Here is a 15,075-nt window from a genome sequence, read left to right as displayed (position 1 = left end):
CCTCGGTGTGATCCCCGCGGCTACAGCAGGTTCTGTTTTTGATCAATGGACTATGAAAGAGAATAGGAGTTTTCGAGATGATATCAGAGCACCTGGGGGACGAAACCTCAGGCAATGCAATTCGATAACAGCACATTGGGAGCTGCCCTGCAGAACTCAACTGATTACAATGAAGTAATTCTATAAACATTATAGACATTATATTCCACACACAATAGTGATCAGCCTCCAACTGTCTCCGTTTTGGACGGAGTGGCAGCTAGACTAGAGTGTCTCTGGAACAGACAAGTGCAAGAGGAAGAGTGGTGATCGTATTCAACTCCGTAGCGGGCTGCGATGAAGGGAATATCAAATAGCAGCAGCTGGCTTTTCCACAGTCCTCAGCGCACAGACGCTGTCATTTTTAAGGCTTTTTTTAAAGGCAGGCAGGCACCCAACTTTGATGTAATTATTCATTATCTCCAGCCGATCGCACCTTTTGACATCAACGGAGACGGCGAGGTTGATTCTCTCTCAATTAAGGAGGTCTTTCTCTGCGGCGCTGGCATATTTCCCCCTTTGCCAGGTCTGGTTTAAATATTGAAAGAATGAATCATCAGTGGCTGTGAGTTAGATGGGTGGATATGCATAATTAAGTGTTGGACCGTCCACAAAATGTAGCACGGACAGATTCAGGTACAGTACATACAGCAAACGAAATCCAAGTGATGAATGAAAATCACATAAAAGAAAGACAGTAGAAAGCTTGGAGTATCGGCAACAAACCACAAGTGGACATATTTCTAGGATGTTATGAAGTCTATCTAGTACGCAATTTGTCCTTCCAGAGATTACATGCTGGATCCATCATCAACATGATACACTCATCATTTTGTGCTAAGTCACTGAATTAGTTGCAGTCTTTGGGTATGGCACATAATAGGGAAGCATTTGCAAGTCAATGCGACATGAAGTCGTATTTTGGATAGGGATACTCAGAAATGATAGGGCATTGACTAGTGTGCGGATTCAAGTATAAAGCCCCTCATTTTGAATCAGGAAGTCACATTTTGACAGGGCTTAGCTGCTTAATATGGGGTTACGATGCTTATCTGTGGACATAATAGAGAATCAATCAATTACGAATATAAATCTGGATTACTTGGGCGGGTATCATAGAAATCCTGAGTCATAATTATTCAACATCAACAGTGTATAACACTTTATGAAGAGTATGGCAAGAAAGATTAATGATGATGGGGAATAAATATATACAGTGCCTTCAGAAAGTATTCATACCACTTGACTTATTTTGCATTTTGTTGTGTTACAGCCTGAATTCAAAATGGATTAAATATGATTTCCCCCCCCCCCCCCTCACCCATAAACACAAAATACCCCATAATGACAAAGTGATCACATGGTCTTAGAAATCTTGCAAATGTATTGAAAATGATATACAGAAATATCTAATTTACATATATTCACACCCCAGAGTCAGTACTTTGTAGAAGCACCTTTGATGGTGATTACAGCTGAGTCTTTCTGGGTAAGTCTAAGAGCTTTACACACCTGGATTGTACAATATTTTCCCCTTATATATAAAAAAAAAAGTGAAGTTAATAAATCACGTTAACCACTATTATAGAACACGGAATGAGTCCATGCAACTTAATACGTGATTTGTTAAGCACATTTTTACTCCTGGATTTATTTAGGGGTTGAATACTAAACTCAAAATATTTAAGCTTTGAATTTTTTATTAATTTCATAAATGTTCTACAAACAAAATTCCACTGACATTATGGAGTATTGTGTCTAGATCAGTGACACAAAATATACATTTAATAAATATTTATTACAAGCTGTAACACAACAAAATGTGGAAAAAGTAAAGGGGTCTGAATACTTTGAGCAATTACGTTTAGCACTGAGTTTACCCGTCTAGCCGGCAGCCTTCAGAGACAATTGAGATAGACGCTATATCCCTGGGGATGACACACAAACTCCCACACCCTTTTCACGAATGCCTCTAAATCCCAAAGGGGAGAGTGGAGGGGAGTGAGGGAGAGTGGAGGGGAGTGAGGGAGAGGAGAGATATGCACCCAAGCAGCACAACACACTCAGTGTAGTGGGGTAGAGGAGTGTGGATGCCTTACTGCAGCCAGGCTGGTTCTCCATCTGTCAAAAGCACTGGTTCAGGTCATAGAGCTCCAAACTTTCAACCACTGTTATGTTTCTGCCCCCCCACCCCCCAGTTTCCTCTGCTCTCTTGAACGATCCAAGCCACCCAGGGAAACCAATACTTTCTGGTTCTTGACTGGTCTGGAAAGGCTAATCATCAACTAGCTAGCCCCCAAATGCTATGGTTGTGACAAACTGTTGACTGGGAAAGAAAAAGGCCCCATTCCAATACTTGTGAATTACATCCTTCCTTAATCCCCCTCTCCCTTCCTTGAGTAGTTACTGATCTAATTCTACTAGGTTAAAGCACAGGTTCCAATACATAGCTTTCACCAATCCAGATCAATATCAGACCAGTGATAATTCCAAATAAGGGATGAAGGAATGATGCAATCTGGAAGGATTTGAACAGGGCCAATGTATCGTGCTGCGGCCATTTATACCAATGAAGGGGGAAGGAAGGGGTGGATATTAGTATGGGGCCTGGAACTGGTCCAAGTCAGCCCGTGTGGTGTGTGTGCTGATTGATGAAATGAACTCGAGGTCGGGGAAATTGATTCTGGCTGAGCTCAAACTCCCGTCACCGGCTTAGCAGAATGGAAGAAGGATGGAGCGCGAGTCAGACTAGTGGCCCTCACTTTCTCACTTTCCACTTCCTTATTCCACACGCTTTTCCTCTCACCCCCTATCTTTGTTGACTCTGTCTTTTTTCTGCAACATGTTCAGTAGTGATATAGGAGAGGTTGCCGTCTTTCTGAGTTCTGTCTTTCATTTGGTCCTTCTCTATATGTACCCCTCTTTCTCTCCCTCTACAATATAGTATGGTAATAACATAAAATACACTGCATGAACATCTCATTCCAAAATAAGGGGCATTAATATGGAGTTGGTCCCCCCTTTGCTGCTATAACAGCCTCCACTCTTCTGGGAAGGCTTTCCACTAGATGTTGAAACATTGCTGCGGGGACTTGCTTCCATACAGCCACAGGAACATTAGTAAGGTCGGGAACTGATGTTGAACGATTAAACCTGGCTCGCAGTCTGCGTTCCAATTCATCCCAAAGGTATTCGATGGGGTTGAGGTCAGGGCTCTATGCAGCCAGTCAAGTTCTCCCACACCAATCTTGACAAACCATTTCTGTATGAACCTCGCTTTGTGCATGGGGGCATTGTCATGCTGAAACAGGAAAGGGCCTTCCCCAAACTGTTGCCACAAAGTTGGAAGCACAGAATCATCTAATTGTCTAGAATGACATTGTGTGTTGTAACATTAAGATTTCCCTTCACTGGAAATAAGGGGCCTAACCCGAACCATGAAAAACAGCCCCAGACAATTATTACTCCTCCACCAAACTTTACAGTTGGCACTATGCATTGGGGCAGGTAGCGTTCTTTTGGCAACCACCAAACCAAGATTCGTCTGGCGGACTGTCAGATGGTGAAGCATGATTCAACATTCCAGAGAACTTGTTTCCACTGCTCCAGAGTCCAATGGCAGTGAGCTTTACACCACCCCAGCCGACGCTTGGCATTACACATGGTGATCTTATGCTTGTGTGTGGCTGCACGGCCATGGAAACCCATTTCATGAAGTTCCCGATGAACAGTTATTGTGCTGACGTTGCTTCCAGAGGTAGTTTGGAACCCGGTAGTGAGGGTTGCAATCGAGGACAACACTCGGCGGCCCCATTCTGTGAGCTTGTGTGGCCTACCACTTCGCGGCTGAGCCGTTGTTGCTCCTAGACACTTCTACTTCACAATAACAGCACTTACAGTTGACCGGGGCAGCTTTAGCAGGGCAGACATTTGACGAACTGACTTGTTGGAAAGGTGGCATCCTACGACAGTGCCACGTTGAAAGTCACTACTACTATATCCGCAATCAACAGTTATACTAGTGAATGTGTGGGGCTATCAAACACACAATACATGAGATAAAAGTTAAGATCACAGTACAAAGACTAACAGGTAAACACACACTCAAGAAAGGTCATCCAAAGGTGAGTGTCAATGTGAACATTGTGTCTACCTTGTCAAATAATGTGCAAACAGCACCTCGTCACAAAGTCAACTATGACTCCAAGTCAAGGCTATTCACCCTGCAAATTAACTGAACACAGCAGGAAGACACTGCATGAGCAGTCCAAGGGTCTATAGGTAAATTAACTAAGAATTTACGACTCTGAGACAGAGGTACTTTTACGCTGAATGGCCATGATCTCATAGTATCCCTGTCGGACTCTGACCGTGAACAGACACGGCCCATATAACATAGCGAGGGTCGAGTCGGTAGACAGTAAACTGCAGGACAGAATGGTGGTTGGGGGGTTGGGTAGATGGGGAACGGTCTTTATGACTATGTGGTCATTCTAACATACCTCATCTTTTAACAAATTGGCCAGCAATAAAAATCGTAGAATCTCATGGACAAGGCAACGCTTCACTTCCGGCCCCCATATACGAGAAAGAAGGGGAGAAGGGGTTACGTTGAACAAGGGGTCAGTACCCAATATCCAAACAATATTCCCGGGATTTCTTGGTCTATGATCTTCACTCACGCACGCAAGATACAATTGTCATCTTTAATGGTGTAGGAAAGTTCTACCATGTGATAAATCCCTCCGCTCCACATACACTTAGCAGAGAATCGTCTCCCTTTGGAAATGTTATGTGTCGGCGGCCATTTTAAAGAGAAGGCGTTTGACCTTAGTTTGAAGCAAAGGGGATGTTATCACAGTAATTGGACAACCACGGTGTTAAAGCCACTAAACCAGAGAGTATTTAATACACCAAAGAGGATAGAAAGCTGGGAGCCATTTTGATTATGTTTGTTTGACATAAAAGAGCAGAAGCCTTTTATGTATCTGATAGGGACATCATCCTTTAGGGTGAAAACAGAGGCTGGGGGTTTCACTGAATGATTGTAGTAAATCAAGGTAACAAATCATTGTAAAAAGGGATCAAAGAGGACCTACTGACAATACCCATGATGCTCTACACTATATTGATGTAGTCTGCAAAGGCAATTGTTCACAAACTACTGACGAGAGAGTAAATTAATATTAAGCTTTCAATGATACGTTTTGCTTAAATTGGGATCCAATATTCCCAACCCTTTCCAGTAAGACGTCTCCACAATGTGACATGTTGAATTACGGTATCTATAAATATTGGCCTACTACAGACAACCTTGAATCTCTTTCTAAGGTGTTATTCCGTAATGGTCCCGCATAGACCCGGCGGCATGCGAATGGTGCAGTCATCCGCTCCACATAAAACAAGATGGACTCCCTAAATCAAGATGGTGAACCGGGCTCGTCTCATCTCCATTAGAGAGCAAACACCAGCTCCGTTCTCCCAATCGCCCATTAGTGTGGGGGCTAACGAGCAGTTGGGGGTGCATACCTGATCACCAATCTCAATAACATCCGCGCCCTCCGACGTGCACTGGCAGTCAATTCACCCAAGCCCATCCTCGCACTGCTATAATCTGTTTGTTTGATTTTTTTAAAAGTTATTTCTCACCATGAGAAGTCTGGCTGAGCGTTTAACATAATGTCTTTACCTTATTGAAAACGATCATTGCGCATGGTGTGCTCAGCCTGGGTCCAAAACAGAGGTGGTCTGTGTGTGTGTGTCTGTATCTGTATCTGTGTGTGTGTCTGTATCTGTGTCTGTGTCTGTGTCTGTGTCTGTGTGTGTGTGTGTGTGTGTGTGTGTGTGTGTGTGTGTGTGTGTGTACATCTCTGTCTGTGCAGGCAGGTGCTGCAGAGAGAAGCATCTACCTTGGGTTCTTTTGTATGCCTTCACTATACCCCTTATGATGACTACCAGGGGTTCTGGTTGGAGAAAACACTGCCCAATTTCCTTAATCAATCAAAGTCCCTCAAAGCCATAGCGCCGCGCAATCAAAGTCTGTGTATACGGAAGACTGGTAGATGTTGTTCCATTATTCCAGTTCGTCGAGCAAGATTCCTTCCCCTTTCGTTTAACACGGTCAGGTGCACGTCGACGCCATGTACACGGTTCAACAGTGTGCACACACACACACACAAACATGTAGATACCAGTGTGCACATAAACATGTGTATACACACACACACACACACACACCGACCGACTGACAGTATCATCGATAAAGAATGTATTTCCTAGTCAGTGCATGTAAAACAATAAGCAAACGTCAACTGGTACAAATGCGTACACACACACTTATACATACGCCATACGCTGTGTCACACACGCACACACACACACACTTCATCCGGTGGAAAACGCACAATAAACCCGCCACTACATATTGAAGTGACTTCAGACACAACTCCGAGGATTTGAAACAACCAATGCACGTCGCCTGACAGATGTGACGCCACCGCAGATACGGAGAACATCTGGAAGCTATAGGAACATCTGTGGTGGGGAAGCGGGCGGGCGTGCCAACTCGTCCGGCAGCTCTTTTCAAGGCAGACCCGATATTTATGTCATTTTACTGACAAGCCTGGATATCAACTCCACACTGGAGCTCAAGAAATGGCGGCAGAGTCCCTACAAATTGGGACACACATGCATAATGCATCAGGAAGAGTCATAACCCCCCCTATATGAGTCTTGCCTGTCAGGGGAGTTCTGGTGGAGGGTGGGTTTTGACTCCAGGTTTATTGAGGTCACTTTCGGCTGTTGACCGTGGAGTCAACTAACTTGATGGTAGCTTTGAGCGACTGCATAGCCAGTGAAGGTTATTGCAATGTACTAATCGTTTCACAGCTGTGAGTATATGCTACCGTTACATCATCATGTGATCGTCGGCGCACATCTCTGGTGATGTCAGCAAGTATATTGCCGTAGACGACTACAGATGATTAAAGACGGTTCATTTTATATCCTCTGAGAGGCTTTTCAAAATAAAGAAAAAACTCAAATGTGTTGTGTAGATGTCATTGGTATCGCCAGCAGAGAAACCATGCTTGACATTTCCTTCGAGCAAAAACATGATATCTTGTTTAACATGCATATCCAGAGCATAACCTATCCAACCTTGACCAACCAATGTGCATGTGAAATCCATGAGCAACCAATGTTCATGTGAAATTCATGAGCAACCAATGTTCATGTGAAATCCATGAGCAACCAATGTTCATGTGAAATCCATGAGCAACCATAGTGCATGTGAAATCCATGAGCAACCAATGTTCATGTGAAATCCATGAGCAACCAATGTTCATGTGAAATCCATGAGCAACCAATGTGCATGTGAAATCCATGAGCAACCAATGTGCATGTGAAATCCATGAGCAACCAATGTTCATGTGAAATCCATGAGCAACCAATGTTCATGTGAAATCCATGAGCAACCAATGTGCATGTGAAATCCATGAGCAACCAATGTGCATGTGAAATCCATGAGCAACCAATGTGCATGTGAAATCCATGAGCAACCAATGTTCATGTGAAATCCATGAGCAACCAATGTTCATGTGAAATCCATGAGCAACCAATGTGCATGTGAAATCCATGAGCAACCAATGTTCATGTGAAATCCATGAGCAACCAATGTGCATGTGAAATCCATGAGCAACCAATGTTCATGTGAAATCCATGAGCAACCAATGTTCATGTGAAATCCATGAGCAACCAATGTTCATGTGAAATCCATGAGCAACCAATGTTCATGTGAAATCCATGAGCAACCAATGTTCATGTGAAATCCATGAGCAACCAATGTTCATGTGAAATCCATGAGCAACCAACGTTATTAGCACATCATATGCATTACATATGTATAGTTTCTTCTTTCAAAAGCCATCACAACACCAACACAGGGGTATGAAAACAGCATTAAGAGGCAAAGCATGCTGGGAAGGAGTGTTTAATTGGTTGCAGGGCTGGGGGTTGCCGTTAGAATTAGGGCATCAGGATGTGGGTAAGAAAGTGAGGACCCCAAAATTTGACCTGTGGATCAAAAACGTTAACTAGCCATAGTCGCATCCCGACCAAAACATAGCCTAACTAAGTGTTATACATGGCTCCAATTTTTTTAATACAATTTTACAAGGTCAGAGTTTACTTAGCAGACCCAACATTGAGCAACACATGCCTCCACAGGCAGGAATATCACGAGCACAAAGCATGACGTTAGGGTGCGGCAACCAGTCACAATCATGCTTACACCAAAACAGAAACATTTCAATGGGTTGGGTAGGAGGATGCTGGGTGAAAGGCAAGAGTCAAAATACCTGCACGTAAATCCTACACGAGCGCTCTCTTTTCTGCAGCTGCAAACCACCAAAACATGTTACAGTTAGCAAAAGGTAGACACATACAAGTTCTATTAGCATGGTTTTCAGTGTGGATGGAGAGAAAAGAAATGTATAATTTGTATTTGTTTATTTGATTTGTTTATATGGATCCCCATTAGCTTTTGCAGAGGCAGCAGCTATTCTTCCTGGGGTCCACAAAAAACACAAAACATGACAACTAACAAAACACTGATGCACGAGGACATTCACATTAAATGCACAACAATACACAAACACCACAACAAATATAATAATACAAACAACTAAAACAAATAAGGTCATTTTGCTGTTTGCTTGAGTAATTGAAGACGGGAGTTGCATTGCCTGGTTAAAGGTTAAATAAAATAAACCTAAATATGTGATCATGTCTCTGTATGATACTCTGCGTTGCCATGAATTTGTTTTGGACTTGGGGACTGTGAAGAGACCCCTGGTGGCATGTCTTGTGGGTTATGTATGGGTGTCTGAGCTGAATGTCATTTGATTACGCAGACAATCTGGCATTTTATTACTGTAATACCCCTCATAAAAACTAGAAGAGAAGCAGTGCATCTCGCGTCAGCCCTCAAACAGGAAAGACGGGCATGTATTTTGTTGATGTTAGTTGTGTATGTGCAGTTCAGGCCATGCTGCTCTGTTTTGAGCCAGCTACAGCTTTGCTAGGTCTTCTTTGTTGCACTTGACCATGTTACCGGACAGTAATCAAGATGGTCCAAGCCCGAACAACTAGTACCAGTTGATTTGAGTAAAAAAAAAAAAAACCTGAACAAAATGTCACCTCTCGACTTTGGCTAATTAAGACTTTCTCATTTTATGTAAACTGTGTGAAAAAAACGGCATGCACATTAATTATTCCCTCTCATAGAAAACATCACAAAGAATCAGTCTTAATTAGCACTGAAACGAGACACACGGTCCAAGTGGGGATTGGGGCTGAGACGTAGCTCCGCTTTCAAGTTGGAGTTTCAAGGTTACCACTTGTTCCTGCGAGTAAGTGGAGAGAAAGGAACTAAAGAGGAACTATTTAACCTGGAGACCTCGTCACTGCAGGAGTAGGGCTAAACCTGAAATGTGGCATACCTGGGACTGATGTTAGCGGGTCAATCCAGTAGGTTGAGATTTCAAAGTAGCACTGGAGAACTAACAGCTGGCTAGGCTACATAACCACTCACGTGTCCCCAATAGGAATTATACAATCTGAAATAAAGTTAGCTACTTGCCTGGAGTAGGAGAACACTAGATATATACAGAGACCTATTCTGTTAGCCTAGCACGTAACACTGGGCTGGGAACAGAATACATAAACAGAGGCCTATTCTGTTAGCCTAGCCTAGCACGTAACACTGGGCTGGGAACAAAATACATAAACAGAGGCCTATTCTGTTAGCCTAGCCTAGCGCGTAACACTGGGCTGGGAACAGAATACATAAACAGAGACCTATTCTGTTAGCCTAGCCTAGCGCATAACACTGTGCTGGGAACAGAATACATAAACAGAGGCCTATTCTGTTAGCCTAGCACGTAACACTGGGCTGGGAACAGATATATAAACAGAGGCCTATTCTGTTAGCCTAGCGCGTAACACTGGGCTGGGAACAGAATACATAAACAGAGGCCTATTCTGTTAGCCTAGCCTAGCACGTAACACTGGGCTGGGAACAGAATATATAAACAGAGGCCTATTCTGTTAGCCTAGCGCGTAACACTGGGCTGGGAACAGAGTACATAAACAGAGGCCTATTCTGTTAGCCTAGCCTAGCGTGTAACACTGGGCTGGGAACAGAATACATAAACAGAGGCCTATTCTGATAGGCTATCCTAGCGCGTAACACTGTGCTGGGAACAGAATACATAAACAGAGGCCTATTCTGTTAGCCTAGCACGTAACACTGGGCTGGGAACAGATATATAAACAGAGGCCTATTCTGTTAGCCTAGCGCGTAACACTGGGCTGGGAACAGAATACATAAACAGAGGCCTATTCTGTTAGCCTAGCCTAGCGTGTAACACTGGGCTGGGAACAGAATACATAAACAGAGGCCTATTCTGATAGGCTATCCTAGCGCGTAACACTGGGCTGGGAACAGAATACATAAACAGAGGCCTATTCTGTTAGCCTAGCCTAGCGCATAGCTTTGAAGAAATGCTAATGCACTTTCCTGGAAGTGGTCTTGTTAGCGCCTTCCACATGGCCCTTCGGTCATGAAAGTGGTACGTATCATGGCGTTTACCAACTCAATCGGCTCTTTGTCTGCCGGCAGAGAGACTTTGTGCTTGCTATCAAAGGAATCTTTCATTCCGTTAGCTCTTAGCAGATTGTGTCAAAATGATTGAGCTCCGAGGTAAACACACACGGGCGCGAGACAGAGAAATGGGAGGCGGGAGGGAGCATGGCGCTAGGGGCTGCTACAGTAAGTCACCATGGATTAAAGGGGAAAGGATGGAGGACAGAGCAGAGAGGACAACCTTGAATAGTACAGAGAGAGCACGAGGGGAGAATTTAGCAGTTCCTTGATGTACTAGATAGTTAGAGTATTTATCAGAGATAAATGTAGCATTCATTTCCCATTTGAGCTGCACTGCTTTTTCTAGAGTATCTTTTTAGGGATATCGTCATAAAGAGAAGACGCAAGTCTAGGCTATTGTTTGTTTTGAAATATATTCACAGTACATTGGCTTCAGTTTCAGGATAATGTGATGACAACAAATGAAAAGGTTACTCTCCTCTAAAGCGTTACTTGAATTTGACCTGTTCTTCATTTTTTTCTTCTCAAAATGGCTACCTCGTAAAAGCCATGGATGAAGTGACCACAAGTGCAAGACGTCAGGTTTTTCTCCTCAGCCCGTTGGCTATCATTATCGTCCTGCTCTCCAATGGAGGGAACAACACTAAAACCTCAAAGGGGACATCTGGCTGCATGCGGCAATGAAATTAAGTCGGTGAAGAAAAGCTATTGGGAAACAGGTGTTTGTGTCACACTACAAGTGAAGCTGCTCAAACAAATTAACGGCTGACATTTTGAATTTTACCGATGTTTGCTTTTCTGTTGGTTGCTTCGAGAGACATAATGTATTATTTTTATCTTACCTTGCCCGAGTGGCCCTAGGTGTACCCAACTGTGAATTCGGGAATAATTGCATTAGTTTGAGGCTCCAAAAATCTCCTACACTCCTGGGTCTAGGAAACAGCAATATCTAATACATATTGTCTTCTCTGTCTAGAAGGAAACAAGCGGCATTAGCACCATTTCAGACGTGCCTGGCATATCCGTACAACCTCGTCATTTTTTTTAAATAAAAAAATGAACAAAATCTGCCTAGTTTGGAATAATCCTATCTATGCGTCTGCTGGTATAATTAGTGATTACCACAACCCGACTTTGGTGTTGTAAAGCAGTACAGCCCCTAACCCCCATGTTGGCTGGCTGTTATTGTTTTTCCTTGAGCAGCAGCACACCGCTACATGTGAGAAATAATGCAGGTTATCGGTATGGGGCCGGAGCGCAGATCATTAAAACAATGCCTACTGTTCAGGTTTGCCTGGTGTGAAGGCCTTGTCAGGCTGGTGGGAAAATACAAGTTTCAGAGGAAGGAAACACATGCTAACTACAGGTTGAGAAAGTTGAGTGAAGTCAGTTCTTTCTTCCACCTATGAATATATTCCCGTGTATATCCTCCTTTCTTCATCTTGTGTCCTTGGTGACCACTGATCTGAGCAATCTGGAAAACCAAGGCAGGAGGTTGGAAAGCTCACTGGTTATGTTGCTCTCACCCGTCAAGATCAGTAGTCACCTAGGGAAGGAGACGAGGAGAGGAAATCAGTAATGAGTGTTGGCACACAGCCATTGCTTTTCCCCAGACACATACCTTGTTGAGGCTGCGGGCTGCGCTATCTTTGCCTCCAGGGGTAAGGTTCCTAAGCTGCACGTCGAGTAGGTCCACAAGCTGACCCATGGCCTTGACTGTGTAGGTGATGTCCCCCGCCTGAAGGTTACTCTTGGTTTGCTCCGACAGCTCCCTGGCAATGATGGCTGCAGTCTCTCCGGCTTTGAGCTGGCAAAACCACAACATACACACAAATGAACCATGCATGATTGCATACAGATACTCATTGACACGCACATAGTATGCAATTAACAACTGACCATCATGCTATGTGGCTATAGTAGGACCAGAAAAGGACTGGCCATAGGGCAGATCAGGCAAATACCAGATGGGCTGGTCAAACTTGAAAAAAATTGTCCAGTGTGTTATTGTGTTATATGATTGGTTCCTTGATATCCCATCCAATGTTACTGAATGACCAGTGTATACTCTCTCTCATTCTACTTAAAGTAGCTAGAATCAAATCAAATCAATTCCAGTCATACACTATTATATCAGGGGGAAAAAAACTACAGTCATCCGTCTCCCTTTATCCAAACACATACTCCGCCTTGAACTAATTATTTTCAGCATATACATTTCAACCATGACAAATGGCTTTATACAAACTGTTAGAAAATAATGTTGTTTAGCGTGCATAGATTTTCTGATTAAACCACTAGCGCCTGGAACTGTATAGGTGAATGCACACCGGGACAACAGAGTATCAACAGACTTCTCCCCTGATAGTCTATCAGCAGCATGAAACTAACGGTTGCTAGGTACAGTATAGGGGCAGAACATGTCACACACAGAGGATGATGCCTGTTTGAAATTAATTTTGTCTGACTTGCTGTGACGTGCTCGCTCTCTCTCTCGCGCTCTCATGCCTCTCTCTCGCGCGCTTGCTCTCTCATGCCTCTCTCTCGCTCCCATGCCTCTCTCTCTCGCTCTCGCTCTCATGCCTGTCTCTCATGCCTGTCTCTCTCGCTCTCATGCCTGTCTCTCTCGCTCTCATGCCTCTCTCTCTCATGCCTCTCTCTCTCTCTCTCATGTCTCTCTCTCTCTCATGCCTCTCTCTCATGCCTCTCTCTCATGCCTCTCTCTCATGCCTCTCTCGTTCTCTGTCTCGCTCTCTGTCTCGCTCTCTGTCTCGCTCTCTGTCTCGCTCTCTGTCTCGCTCTCGTGCCTCTCTCTCTCGCTCTCATGCCTCTCTCTCTCGCTCTCATGCCTCTCTCTCTCGCTCTCGTGCCTCTCTCTCTCGCTCTCATGCCTCTCTCTCGCGCCTCTCATGCCTCTATCTCGCGCCTCTCACGCCTCTCACACCTCTCACGCCTCTCACGCCTCTCACGCCTCTCACGCCTCTCACGCGTCTCACGCGTCTCATGCGTCTCATGCGTCTCTCTTTTTCTCATGCCTCTCACGCCTCTCTTTTTCTCATGCATCTCTCTCTCTCGCTCTCATGCCTCTCCCTCTCGCTCTCATGCCTCTCCCTCTCGCTCTCATGCCTCTCCCTCTCGCTCTCATGCCTCTCTCTCTCGCGCCTCTCATGCCTCTCTCTCTCTCTCTCTCTCTCTCTCTCTCTCTCTCTCTCTCTCTCTCTCTCTCTCTCTCTCTCTCTCTCTCTCTCTCTCTCGAGCCTCTCATGCCTCTCTCTCTCGAGCCTCTCATGCCTCTCTCTCTCGCGCCTCTCATGCCTCTCTCTCTCGCGCTTCTCATGCCTCTCTCTCTCGCGCCTCTCATGCCTCTCTCTCTCGCGCCTCTCATGCCTCTCTCTCTCGCGCCTCTCTCGCGCTTCTCAAGCCTCTCTCTCACGCCTCTCAAGCCTCTCTCTCACGCCTCTCTCACGCCTCTCTCGCGCCTCTAATGCCTCTCATGCCTCTCTCTCGCTCTCATGCCTCTCTCTCTCTCTCTCATGCCGCTCTCTCTCTCTCTCTCATGCCGCTCTCTCTCTCTCTCGCATGCCTCTCTCTCTCGCTCTCATGCCTCTCTCTCTCTCTCATGCCGCTCTCTCTCTCTCTCTCATGCCTCTCTCTCTCTCTTTCTCTCTCATGCCTCTCTCTCTCGATCTCATGCCACTCTCTCTTGCTCTCTCGCCTCTCTCTCATGCCTCTCTTTCTTGCTCTCTCGCCTCTCTCTCTCGCTCTCATGCCTCTCTCTCTCATGCCTCTCTCTCTCTCATGCCTCTCGCCCTCATGCCTCTCTCTCTCTCTCTCTTGCTCTCATTTCTCTCTCTCTCTTGCTCTCATTTCTCTCGCCTCTCTCTCATGCCTCTCTTTCTTGCTCTCTCACCTCTCTCTCTCTCTCTCTCTCTCTCATGCCTCTCTCTCGCTCATGCCGCTCTCTCTCTCATGCCGCTCTCTCTCTCTCTCTCTCATGCCGCTCTCTCGCGCTCTCTCGTCGCTCTCTCGTCGCTCTCTCGCGCTCTCATGCCTCTCTCTCGCGCTCTCATGCCTCTCTCTCGCGCTCTCATGCCTCTCTCTCGCGCTCTCATGCCTCTCTCTCGCTCTCTCATGCCTCTCTCTCGCGTCTCATGCCTCTCTCTCGCGCTCTCATGCCTCTCTCTCGCTCTCTCATGCCTCTCTCTCTCGCTCTCATGCCTCTCTCTCTCTCTCTCTCATGCCTCTCTCGCTCTCATGCCTCTCTCGCTCTCATGCCTCTCTCGCTCTCATGCCTCTCTCGCTCTCATGCCTCTCTCGCTCTCATGCCTCTCTCGCTCTCATGCCTCTCTCGCTCTCATGCCTCTCTCGCT

At 45.3% G+C, this 15,075-nt stretch overlaps 1 protein-coding gene across 15 annotated transcripts in view; it reads right to left on the bottom strand.

The window, feature by feature from the left end:
* LOC129835255 (adhesion G protein-coupled receptor L3-like) overlaps window positions 1-15,075 on the bottom strand; it is a 165,338-nt gene that overhangs the window by 72,511 nt on the left and 77,752 nt on the right. For 11 of the 15 annotated variants that reach the window (XM_055900792.1, XM_055900799.1, XM_055900801.1 and 8 more), the window contains 2 exons: window positions 12,327-12,512; window positions 8,397-8,435 (listed from right to left, as the gene is read on the bottom strand). In XM_055900792.1, coding sequence (XP_055756767.1) covers window positions 8,397-8,435; window positions 12,327-12,512 — 225 coding nt within the window. The remainder of the gene's footprint in view (window positions 1-8,396; window positions 8,436-12,326; window positions 12,513-15,075) is intronic. The other 4 variants (XM_055900803.1, XM_055900795.1, XM_055900798.1 and 1 more) reach the window with 1 other exon arrangement.

This window comes from Salvelinus fontinalis, chromosome 36 (assembly GCF_029448725.1).
Source record: "Salvelinus fontinalis isolate EN_2023a chromosome 36, ASM2944872v1, whole genome shotgun sequence".
NCBI lineage: Eukaryota > Metazoa > Chordata > Actinopteri > Salmoniformes > Salmonidae > Salvelinus > Salvelinus fontinalis.
This window is presented reverse-complemented; position numbering and strand designations above follow the sequence as displayed.